This window comes from Cebus imitator, unplaced genomic scaffold, assembly GCF_001604975.1.
Source record: "Cebus imitator isolate Cc_AM_T3 unplaced genomic scaffold, Cebus_imitator-1.0 Scaffold147, whole genome shotgun sequence".
Taxonomy (NCBI): Eukaryota; Metazoa; Chordata; class Mammalia; order Primates; family Cebidae; genus Cebus; species Cebus imitator.
The window spans coordinates 2,889,854-2,902,475 of NW_016107462.1; the positions used below are offsets into that span (position 1 = coordinate 2,889,854).

The window sequence follows — 12,622 nt, forward strand, 5'->3', positions numbered from 1 at the left end:
AAGAGTTACAATGCAGCTCAGCTGTGTTTTCCTTTGCGTCCATTCCCACACACATAAAAACCGGGGCTGGACTTGAAACATGATCTCTGAAAACCACCACCTCCCCCTCTTATCACTTACAAATGTGAAACCCTAGCGCTTTGGACTCCATTCAGCCTGCCCCTGCATTGAGAGCAAATACGCTCCCTGCAAGCAAAAACTCTACTTAAAAGGTGAAGGATTTCAGTTTACTTAGAGAATTTGAAATAATTAGACAGTAACTGGGTTTGCACAAGGTTATGGGAATGAGACTGGGTTTTAAGTGTGAAAGGCAGAGAGCAATTCATTTCCCCACCTGTAATCTTAAAACTTTGTGCCAAATATAATTTTATATATGTGCATATGATAGTATAAATGTGAATTGTAATGACACAAAATTCAGTGGTTGCTTCTGGGGGCAGATGGCATGAAGAGTAAGCTATAAAGAAACTTCAATATCATTAGCAATATTTTCTCTTATTAATAAAAATAAGATGAAGTAAATATGACAAAATATTAGTAATATCTATTTAAGTGGTTTTACAGATATTGTCATATTTTTGGCACTCTTGTGTATTTCTCAAAATTAAAATAATAAAAGTTTATATAAAATGAATATAGGTTGGTCTATTTTATACAAGAGTGAGATTTTCACCGTCCAACCAGTTGGGAGGTCCGTGTTTTAAACATTAAATATTATTGCCACTGTGATTCTTTTTAATGTTTGAAGTTGCTAGGAAAATATTTCTAATTGTAGTGGCAGTTGATCTAGCTGGCAGCTGGATATAAGCTGGCTTTTCTTTTGAAATTGCTGAAATCAGTAACACTTTCTTGTGCTTGCATGAAAAAGAAAAAAAAAAGAAGAAAGAGAAATTACTGGAATCATTCTCCTATTGTGTTTTTTATTTCTGGATTTTCCATGTCTGAGGGCCAGGATGTAGCTCTAAAAATGGCAGTGGAGATGAGGTGAATTCATTTGCTGAAAGATTGCTCATGCATCTTGCCTCAGACAGCACCTGGCACAGAGCAGGCAACTGATCAATGTTCATTCCCCTCCCTTTCCCCAGTGTTTATCTTAGAAGATAAATAAGAGGCACCCTCTGGTCAAAATAATGAGGGGGGCCGGGAGCAGTGGCTTGGCTGGGCGCAGTGGCTCATGCCTATAATCCCAGCATGTTGGGAGGCTGAGGCAGACGGATCACTTGAGGTCAAGAGTTCCAGACCAGGCTGGCCAACATGGTGAAACCCATCTCTACTAAAAATACAAAAATTAGCTGGGCGTGGTGTTGAGAACCTGTAATCCCAGCTACTTGGGAGGCTGAGGCGGGAGAATCACTTGAACCTGGTAGGTGGAGGTTGCAGTGAGCTGAAATTGCGTGGCTATACTCCAACCTGGACGACAAGCAGCAAAAATCCGTCCCAAAAAAGAAAAAAAAAAAAAAGTCATGAGGGGATTTCAGACCAATGGAAGGAGAAGGGGATATTGGTCAAATAAATATCCACAGGCCAACCTGACTTGTTGGGCTTCTGCATTAAAGAAATAGCCTATCCCCCATATAATAAGGAATACTCAAAATTGCCTGGAAGATAAAGAAGGGTTGCAAAGAAAACATTCTGTATTTGAGGAAAGAGATCAAAGTTTAAAGGAAGGTACAAGGAAGTTAAATATGTTTCCCATTTTCTATTATTTGGGCAATATTAGTGTCCATAGAGAGTAGTACTATTACAGGATATAGTATCTTACAGGGTAGAACTATTACATATGTGTGTGTGTGTGTGTGCATGTGTGTGTGTGTGTGTATATATGAAATATATGCATGTGTATGTACATGTACACTTGTAATTTTCATATTAAAACAGAAAAATATACTTTGCCCAGGTCAAAATGTTCAGTCTTGGAGATTAACAAAAAAAAAAAAAAAAAAAAAAAAAAAAGGAGCTTTATTTGTCTTGCAATACAGTTAAGAGTATGCACTGGAATGTTTTCTAAAGTGATAATTATATAAGCATAATAATAATCACTGGTGAGTGTTTATTATTGTCTATGTGGCACCTACTAGAAGCTACAAGTTTGAAAACTATGTTGTTTTTAGATAAAATCTATGCTGCTAGTGATGAAAGGGAAATAGTTGTAAGGTGAAAATAAAATTAGGTCTCTGGAGATTTCTTTCTACTCTACGCTCATCTTGAATGATTAGTTGTGCCCTTTGGTATCAAAAGAAGGAAGTAGAGAGTGACTGAAGAATAATACCTGGGATTACTTTGCGATTGCAAAAGTAAGTAGACGGATAAAATATTAAAAGGCGAGCAACATAAATAACATTAACAAAGAGATAATCAAGAAATTACAACAGGAGGAGAATATATCTTAAGGTTACAAATCCTATCTTAAAAGAAATAAAGTGTCAAAGAAAAACAAAACGAAAAAATAAGAAATGTCAAAAATTTAAAACTGACACAGAAAATCATGGTGGAATCAAACAGTATTTTGAAAGTGAACCGTATAAAACATTGTAATCACAAGAAATTCCATTAATCCTAAGATTAAGTAAAAAAAGTATTGATGGTTTTAGAATAATTTGCTGCACATGATTACACTTTGTTTAATGAAATGAATGTGCTGAATATTTAAGCCACTTTGTTGAAATCTATAATCAATATTTAGATTCTACCCACTTTTACAGACTTAAAGAACCAGAAGAAATCACCTCTCCCCTGCCCCACCCCACTATTACAATGGTTCCTAAATATCTGAGGCTACTGTCAAACTTTAGCAAAAAAAATACTACAAGGAAAAGCAGAGGGACTTTTAGGAGACAGGGCACTTGTACTTCAGATATGTATTTCAGTGGCTTTGGGAGTCATTTATTCATTCCTTTTCAATCAACAGGTATTTCTTGAGTGCCTTATATGTTCACGGTCTTGTTCTTGTCAGCAAATAAGGGACAGAGCCCCTCCATTGTGGGGCTCACAAGAACCAAGTCAGATTGCCTTGGTTAGCATTCTGGTACTGTCACTTATAGCTGTGTTGTATTCGACAAGGTTAACTTTCCTGGGTCTCAGTGTCTGCATCTATAAAATGGGACCATTACCTCAGAGAATTGTCGGAAGAGTCAGGGAAACTATGTTTGTCAACCACTTAGCCCAGTGCCTGGCTCAGAATCAAAATTCAGTAAGCGATAAAGTCAGCTATATTTTTAATAAAGAACTCTCAGTTCACCTCTCCAATTTTATCACTTGGAGGGTAGTCACTTAATAGGAGAAACAAAAGCAAAAACTGCTGCTGGATCCACATCTTTCCATTATTGAGAAACAGCTGAGTTATTCTGTTAATGTATCTGTGTCACTCAGACTTCCAACTCTGTGAGTTTCGGGCTTTATAAAAACTGGCTGCTATATTTCTGTTTATTTCATTGGGGGTTTCCTGATACACCCTCTAGGTAGGAAATTTGTTCATCGTTTCTGTATCATGGAGGACATGAGGAGGGAGGGGCGGATCACGGCACGCCCCACAGGCAGACAAAGCAAGCTCCCTCCTGCCCAAGGAACCCAGGAAAAAAGGAATGTGCCCCAGCATGTACAAAAATGCTGAGGAGTGTGCACCTGCCACGTGCTAGGAGGACCTCCCCAGGGGCATGAAAGACCCAGGGAAAGCCTTGAACAAAAAGGATCAAACTATCTTTTAAAATCTTGATGAATTGAAAGTAGATGCCACCTAAAGGTTTCACCCTAGGACAGGAAAGACGTCAGGAGAGGTTTGGCTTTTTAATGGCAACTTATAGTACCTACAGGTTAATCATTTAACTGCAAATTCACCTGGAAATGACTAAATCGGAGACAGTCACCGCTGCAGTATATGACTGTACATCAATGACTCACATGGTGGGGGATCCCCCACTATTATTACCTGAAGCGAAACAAAATCACTATATTATTGATTTATTCATTTTTCATTTTGAAAGATTACACGTGATGCATATACCGTTAGTACCTCCTGGAATTTCGCAGAACTATGGGTTTGTATAAAGCCCCATTGATCTACCTTCTTTCCATCAAATGTTTATGTGACTGAGACAAAGTCTCTGACCTCAAGGAGGGTACAGGCTATCCAAGTGCTGATGGTTTTAGAATGATTTGCTGCACATGCACAGTTAACGAATATGTACAGTTAACACCAACAGTGCTGACATAAACTAAGTGCTTCGCTGTAGCACTAAGATGTTGTATCCATTATCTTATTGAGTCTTCCCAACCACCACATGGTGCAGTACTATTTTAGCCTCACTGTGCAGAAGAGAAAACTGAGGCTCAGAAAGGTTTAAGCAAATTGACTAAGGTCACACAGCTAAATAGGGGCAGATATTGACACGTGAGTCTAGCTAGGCTCCAAGATTCCCAGTGTATGACCACAACATGCCATTCCGCCTTTCTTACCTGGGAAGAATGCTATGTAGCATTTATGTTTTTAACAAAATACAAAAACAAAACAAAAAAGAAGAAAAAGAGAAAAAAGGAGTAATTCTTATTTCTTCCTCAAATAAAGAAGAAAGCATTATGGCAGCCATTTGTGGGATAGAACTGAGTCCCTTTAATTTTTTTTGTTTTTTGATACAGGGTCTTGCTCTGTCACCTAGGCTAGAGTACTGTGGCATGATCATGGCTCACTGCAGCAACCTCAACCTCTTGATCTCAAGTGATCCTCTGACCTTGACCTTCTGAGTAGCTAAGACAACAGGTATGTGCTACCACACCTGGCTAATTTTTAAATTTCTTGTAGAGATGGGGTCTCCCTATGTTGCCCAGGCTGGTCTCGAACTCCTGGGCTCAAGGAATCCTCCAGCCTTGGCATCCTAAAGTGCTGGGATTATAGGCATGAACTACCATGCCCAGCCTGAGTCCCTTTAATTTTTCTTAGTGGTTCTCAACCTGTGGCAATTTCTGCACACCTCCCTCTCCTCCCAGCCATCAACCTTAGGACATCTGATGATGCTTGGAGACATTTTTGGTTATCACACTGGAGAAGAGGGTGCTACCAGCATCTACAGAGTAGAAGCCAGGGATGCTGCAAACATCTTACGGTGCACAGAACATGATGCCCCCCACAGCAGAGAACTATATGGCCCCAATGTCTACGATGCTGATATTGGGAAATCCTGCCTTAGAGGATAACATATGGTGATATAACTAGGCTTTGGTAGGTGAAATGTGCTGATGAAGGATATCACAATTTTTACTCTTAAACAATGAATTCTGGAGTTCTATTTCTTTCGACTATGGCTGTTCACATTGCTTTACATATGCAAATGCTACCCACTAGAGGGACTTACAACAATTGATCAGACTAGAAGGGTCAGCTGTGCTAAACTAAAATCTCATAAAAGTACCCAAATGGTATACACTCCAGGAGTGAATGTATTTTTTCAGAGATGATCGCATAACCTTACAAATAAAACACCGTATCTTAAATGCAAGGAGTAAAATCTTGAGTATTTTCCAAAAAGTTTAGATGAAGAAGTTCTAGGTATTGGGAAATGTGTAATGTAGAAACCAGACCACCTAAAAGGATGTCATCTCACCCAAGTTTCCTCTGTGACCGAATCTCTAACCTCCCCAGGCTGAGGTAATGACTTCCTGTTAAGACTCTCATTAGAGTGCTCACTGATATATGCCACCAGGGCTGAGCTACTGCACTGGGCACCTATGTGACTGTTCTAGATATTTACAACTGGTATTCCTATGGTTTTGTACCTAGTGTGGTTATTAAATATTTTCAATAAAATACCTAATTTTGAATACATTCTTTCTTTCCAGATAGATCGTCAGTGCTTTACATACATTATATTTTCAATAAAATACCTAATTTTCAATACATTCTTCATTCCAGATAGATGTACTTTATATTCTTTGTCTCACGTAAGGAAAAAGCCACAATCCATTGATGACAGGGATTGCAGCTTTTTCCTTAAGCAAGACAAAGAATACAAAGTACTCATTCAGGGCCCCTGTAAATGCAATGGGCTTAATACATTTTTGTTTGCAGGGGAGTATAAAATCAGAATTGCATTCTACAATTAGAATAGAATTGCATTCTACAGTTAGAAACATAGGATAGATAAATTTGACAATTCGGCTTATCACTGAAGCCTTGCTACCCAAAAAAAAAAAAAAAAAAAAAAAAAAAAAAAAAAATCCCAAACCTGCCAATCATTGGTCACAAGTATAGAATAAAGAAACTTTGGACAAGCACGATGGCTATAATCCCATAATTTTGGGAGACTGAGGTGGGAAGATCACTTGAGGCCATAAGTTCAAGCCTCGGCAACATAGTGAGACACCGTCTCAATAACGGAATTTTAAAAATGAGTGGGGTATGATAGCACATGCCTGTAATCCCAGTTGCTTGAGAGGCCGAGGTAAGGGGATTGCTTGAACCCAGGAGTCTGAGACTGCAGTGAGCTATCATTATGCCACACACTCCAGCCTGGGCAACAGAGTGAAAACCTCTCTCTTAAAAAAGAAAAGAAAAATCTTTACTGTTCATGCCTCTTCATAGAACTATTTTATAGTACTTTATGTACTAATTGCTTTTCTCTGAATTCAGACTAGTCAATCCTATATAAGAACTATCTTTCATTTTTCTTCATGTGCCAACAATTCAACCATGTGGCAAATGCCTAGATACATAAAAGAATAGAAAGAACAATGGGCATCTGATAGTTCTGCCTGTCCAGCAGCCACTTCCTCTTCTTCTAATAGCGTCTTCCATTTCTACAGGGAACTCCACAGGTTCTAGCCACAGTGGTCTTCTCCTGTTTTTGAGACAGATTCTAGCTCTGTCGCCCAGGTTGGAGTGTGGTGGCGCAATCTTGGCTCAGTGCAACTTCTACCTCCCAAGTTTAAGCAATTCTCCTGCCTCAGCCTCCTGAATAGCTGAGATTTTACAGGCGCCTGCCACCACACCCAGCTATTTTTTTGTATTTTTAGTAGAAATGGGTTTTACCATGTTGGCCAGGCTAGTCTGGAACTCCTGACCTCAAGTAATCTGCCCACCTTTGCCTCCCAAAGTTTTGGGATTACAGGCATAAGCCATCACTATCGGCCTCCTTTAAGTTTTTTAGAACATGCCCATCTCCTCCCCATCGGCATACCCTGTTCTGTAATAAGAACAAACCATACTGTTGTTTATGAGCTTTCTGCCCTTCAGGTGTCAGGTTAAATATCACCTTCCTCAGAGAAGCTTTCCCTGAACACACCAAATGTCCCCTCCCTGAATCCCATGACTGTCCTTCCATCTCATTTGTTTCCATCAATTAAAAATTTATCATTGTGTCTTTATTTCTTTGCTTGTTTCTCACCAACTATCCCTCCAAAGATATCAAAGGAAACAAATACCGTGTGACAGAAAGTACTGATCTCCTCCAGGATCTATTTTTCCTACTTATTTTTAGTAATAGAACATGTTGAGTTATGCTTGGCATGGTGGCTCACGCCTGTAATCCCAGCACTTTGGGAGGCCAAGGCAGGCAGAACACAAGGTCAGGAGTTCGAGACCAGCCTGGTCAACATGGTGAAACCCCATCTCTACTAAAAATACAAAAATTAGCTGGGAATGGTGGTACGTGCCTGGAGTCCCAGCTACTCAGGAGGCTGAGGCAGGAGAATCGCTTGAATATGGGAGGCAGAGGTGGCAGTGAGCTGAGATCGTGTCACTGCACTTCAGCCTGAGCTACAGAGTGAGACTCTGAAAAAAGAAAGAAAGAAAGAAAGAAAGAAAGGAAGGAAGGAAGGAAGGAAGGAAGGAAGGAAGGAAGGAAAAGAAAGAAAGAAAAGAAAAGAAAAGAAAAGAAAAGAAAAGAAAAGAAAAGAAAAGAAAAGAAAAAAGAAAAAAGAACATCCTGAGTTAAGGCTTTGCCCAGGGCCACCCACTGAGAGATAGTACCTCTCGGCTACCCTTGCACTTAGAGTTGGTACTTTCCAAATGACAGAGGGGCCCGCCTAGGACTCCCTGTTTCCATCTTCTTCACTAATACCCAACCAATTTTCTAAAAGTTCCATGTATTACGAGAACTGCCTAAAATTCTAATTATGGTCAACTCTGGGAGGAGAAGAGAAAGATGGTGCTAACCAATATACTTTCTATAAATTAAAGTATGGTGTGGAGGGGAAAATAACCCACTCAGTGAAATAACTCACTAACTCATTGGATCCTCACAATGATCTGTGAGGTGGACAGTAGACAAGAGTTGTCTCAATTGGATAGCTGAAAAAATGAAGGCCCAGAAAGGTTGAGTGACAGCTCTGAGTCAGCCACCTGGTCAGTGGAAATGCTGAACTGGTTCTTACTTCAAATCCATGTTATAGAATGGGAGTTCTCCTCCCACTGACTCTGCAGAAGGTTTTAACAATCAGATTGATTACTGGTGTGGTTGAAGCTTAGCTACACATTCTATAAACAGGATGGACCAGTCTCTGGTTGACATTATACAATCCAATTATTTTTCCCCATACCATGCTTTATTTGGCATTAATGTAGAAAGAGAATAACCCATGTTTTCTACTCCTACAGTTAATCTCATCTGGAATTTCCGCAGTGTCAGAAGTAGCTTCTGATCCAGGTCCAAGGTGGTAGGGTCATGGTAGAAAGAGGAGCTTAGAAATGCTCCAGACAGCTGTGCTTAAAACAATAATGAAGTCACTGTCTTTAAATACAATAACCTCGTAGTTTTATGAGAAGAAAACAGGAAGACTTTTGTGCTTGTTAATTAATTTGGCTTTAGGTATTTGGGAAATATATATAAATATATGTGGAGAAAGAGAGAGAGAGAAACTGAAAGCTAAGAACATTTTCCAACCCTCACATGTCCTGGGGTGATGAAGTGCACCTCAAGTCTTTCTTGGCATGATATAATGCAAAAAGAGACTAAACTTGAAAGGCATTCTGTCCCATTATGGACACCGTGACAGCATGCCACTTCATCTCCGCCATCTGACAGGCTCCGGTATTCCCCGAGGAAATATTTACTGAAGAGATACAAATCTGTCATGACATAGACTAATACTTGGCTCAGTCCCTGACCCACTGTCGGCTTCTTTATGAAGAACAGACATTTTTCCTTGAACAATAAATTCTTAGAAGGAACACAAGGCTGCTTCTTTTATTTTTATTTTTTAAGTGAAACTTCATCGGTCTCTAAGACCAAATGTCCTGCCATTCGGAATTAAGTTGAGTTCTGGTATGTTTCACATTCCCTAAAAGTCTGCCATGACATATTCATACACAAAGGGAGGATTAAAATGTAAAACTGCTTATGTTCTGAATTTTTAATACCCTGAATGTTTGTGGTTTGTAACTTGAGATTAAAAATTTTTCCTTAATTTGCATCACATCTTCAGGCATGATGGTTAATGAATTAGGAGGTAAAGGAGGTGTTTATACATCTCTGAAAACAGAAAATTTGAGGGTGGAGGCCGGGTGTGGTGACTCACCCCTGTATTCCCAGAACTTTGAAGGTTGAGACAGGCAGATCACCTGAGATTAGGAGTTTGAGACCAGCCTGACCAACACGGTGAAACCCCACCTTTGCTAAAAATATAAAATTAGTCAGGCATAGTGGCACATGCTTATAATTCTAGCTACTTGGGAGGCTGAGGCAGGAGAATCAAACCTAGAAGTCAGAGGTTGCAGTGAGCTGAGATTGTGCCATTGCACTCTAGCCTGGGTGACAAGAGTAAAAAGCCATCTCAGAAAACAAAGAAGAGAGAAAATTTGAGGGTGGATTCTTAGTACCCTGAAGCTGCGCGTTTGTAGCATTGTTGGATCCCTCTCTAACCAATGATCGAAGAATATTTTTCATACCCTTTAATTGTCTACTACTAGTGATGACGGTGTATCAGCTACGGTGCTACATTTGTCCTCCATGTCTTACAACCACCTTACACAGTTAGTGGCAATACCCTTGTGCAGATAAGAAAACCACTTTTAAAGAGAGATTAAACAACAGGCTCAAGGTCACACAGTAAACAGCTACCAGGGGTAGGGGTTGGGATGCCTCCCAAACTCTTGCCCCTGGTATCTACACACTGGCTGAAAACAACTTGTTAGCACTCCAGACTGGCAAAAAAACCATACAAATAAAAGACTTGAAGAGCATCTGCTGGGTGCTCTGGGAGGTAAAACAAACACAAGCTGCCCCCTGCCCCCCAACATTCACAGGTGATAAATGAAACAGAAAGGTCTGAAGGTCACTGCTGGGAGATCTTGGAACAATCCCTTTCAAAACAACCTTTTAGCATCAGTCTCTCTTATTCTTAGAATATTTCCCTCCTTCTGGCCTGCTTTTAAGCCACATTAATTGTAACAAGACAGGATGTGGCTCAAGAGACTGGCACTTTAAGGCCTGTCATTACAGCCTTTGTTTCATTAGAGTTTGCCAATTTGACCTTCATTCCTGCTGGTTCATTGGTGAACTTGCAGCCTGCACAGGTTCACACAAATAGCTGAAGCATGATCCTCCTTTAACAGAAGGCTGTGCTCACAGTCCTTTAAATTATGCATCCTTTCATTTGTGTAAACTAGGCCAGCAGAGGGACTGTAGAGCAGCCTCAACCCTTACGTTGTTTGAACATAAAAAAAAAAATAAATATATGGAAGCAAAATCCACTGTCAGATTTTAACAAAAGAAGAAAGGAAGAAGCAAACAATGGAACAGAGTAGACCCTCCTTAAAAAAAATGGAGAAAGAGAAGGCCGGAAAATGATAACATGGGCTGGGCAGGGTGGCTCATGCCTGTAATCCCAGTACTTTTAGGAGGCCAAGAGGGGGCAGATAGCCTGAGATCAGGAGTTCGAGACCAGCTTGGCCAGCATGGTGAAACCCCGTTTCTATTAAAAATTCAAAAATTAGCCAGGCATGGTGGCAGGCACCTGTAATCCCAGTTCACTGGAGGCGGAGGCAGGAGAATCACTTGAACCTGGGAGGCAGAGGTTGCAGTGAGCCGAGACTGCGCCATTGCACTCCAGACTGGGCAACAGAGCAAGACTCCATCTCAAGAAAAAAAAAAGAAAAAAGAAAGTGATAAGATAGACTGCATAGGGTTTTTTGTTTGTTTGTTTGTTTTATAAAATGAAATAGAAAAACTCTGCAAATCAGAAAAAGGAAGTAGCTTCTGGCCTTGTCTAGACTCCGGAATGAACAAGTAAACCTGATTATGATCAGTGTCAAGCAATATTTGCCAATTTCTATGAAACTGTGAATGTAAAGAAAGGCCTATGAGTCATGAGTAAAGGAGAGGAAATTAACAGCAATATTTACTGTGCAGATTCTGATTCACCACTATTTTGAGAGAAAGCTTGGGTGCTGTTAGCAGACACATGTACATTTTACTGGAATCTCAATCTTATCAAGCCACATTAGCTAAGAAATTACTCGTGGGTTGCTTTAAATAATATTTTACATAGAAGATTCAGAAAAAACAGTAAGACTCCTGAGTGTTAATTCTTAAGTAAAATTCAGAAGAGAAATAAGTTAGGAAAAAAAAAAAATCTCAGTACAGGTGAAGTCTACCTTAAGAAAACGTGATAGGCAGTATTTTGGTCTTGCAGAATAGATAAACTAGGGTAAGGTATTTGCTTTGACCGGGACTTTTTATTATGCTTTGCAAACTCCACTTCTGCAAATGGAACCAACTACGATGTCCATCAAAAGTGAATTGGTTAAATAAGTTATGCATTTCTACATAATGAAACACTTGGCAGCTTTAAAAAAGTAAAAAGAAATCAGTTTATAAGTGAGCTAGGGAAATATGGCAAGGTATAAAAGACTGTATATTAGATTTCTCTATCTTTGTAAATGCTCAGAACATACACTGACAAAATCTAAATTAACTAGTACCATTTCCTTAACAGTAGTTGGTTGACATGGGGGAGAAATGGGGATTGCAGAAAGACTTCCTCCCCTAATGATGCATTTTCTGTAGTGTTTGTTGCTGTTTTTTTTTTTTTTTTTTTCCTTTTCCTTGCCCTGATGAATATTTCTTACTTTGGGTGGGGAGGAAAAAAAAAAAAAAAGCTAACAATTAAAAAAAAATTGATTTAAAAAAATATTTGAAGTCTGGGCGCAGTGGCTCATGCAGACTTCTAGCAGTTCGGGAGGCTCCCAGCAGGTTGGGAGGCCGAGGTGGGTGAATCACGAGGTCAGGAGTTCGAGACCAGCCTGTCAAATATAATGAAACCCCATCTCTACTAAAAAATGCAAAAATTAGCCAGGCATGGTGGTGTGTGCGTGTAGTCCCAGCTACTTGGGAAGATGAGGCAGGAGAATCACTTAAAACCAGGAGGTGGAGGTTGCAGCAGTGAGCTGAGATCGCACCACTGCACTCCAGCCTGGGCGACAAAGTGAGACTCTGTCTCAAAAAAAAAGTGAAAAAAATTGGGTGTCCTTCATTTGTAATATTATTGATCAGAAATTAGGTTTTAGAAGCAAATGTTGAAATATAAGCAGGAACAATAGTACTTATACTCCTCTTGAAAATTAATTAAGTATTCCTTAAATTGATCTTGGTCACAGAGTTTATAAAAATGCTAACAGTATGATTACAGAGGACAG

The 12,622-nt window shown here is 39.7% G+C and overlaps 1 protein-coding gene across 1 annotated transcript in view; it reads right to left on the minus strand.

Annotated features, from left to right (window-relative positions):
- The window catches only part of FRMD4B (FERM domain containing 4B), a 204,261-nt gene that overhangs the window by 28,380 nt on the left and 163,259 nt on the right, over nucleotides 1-12,622 (minus strand). The window contains exons 11-12 of the mRNA XM_037743555.1: nucleotides 8,527-8,687; nucleotides 3,835-3,865 (exon numbers count right to left, since the gene is read on the minus strand). Of these exons, the coding sequence (XP_037599483.1) occupies nucleotides 3,835-3,865; nucleotides 8,527-8,687 (192 nt within the window). The remainder of the gene's footprint in view (nucleotides 1-3,834; nucleotides 3,866-8,526; nucleotides 8,688-12,622) is intronic.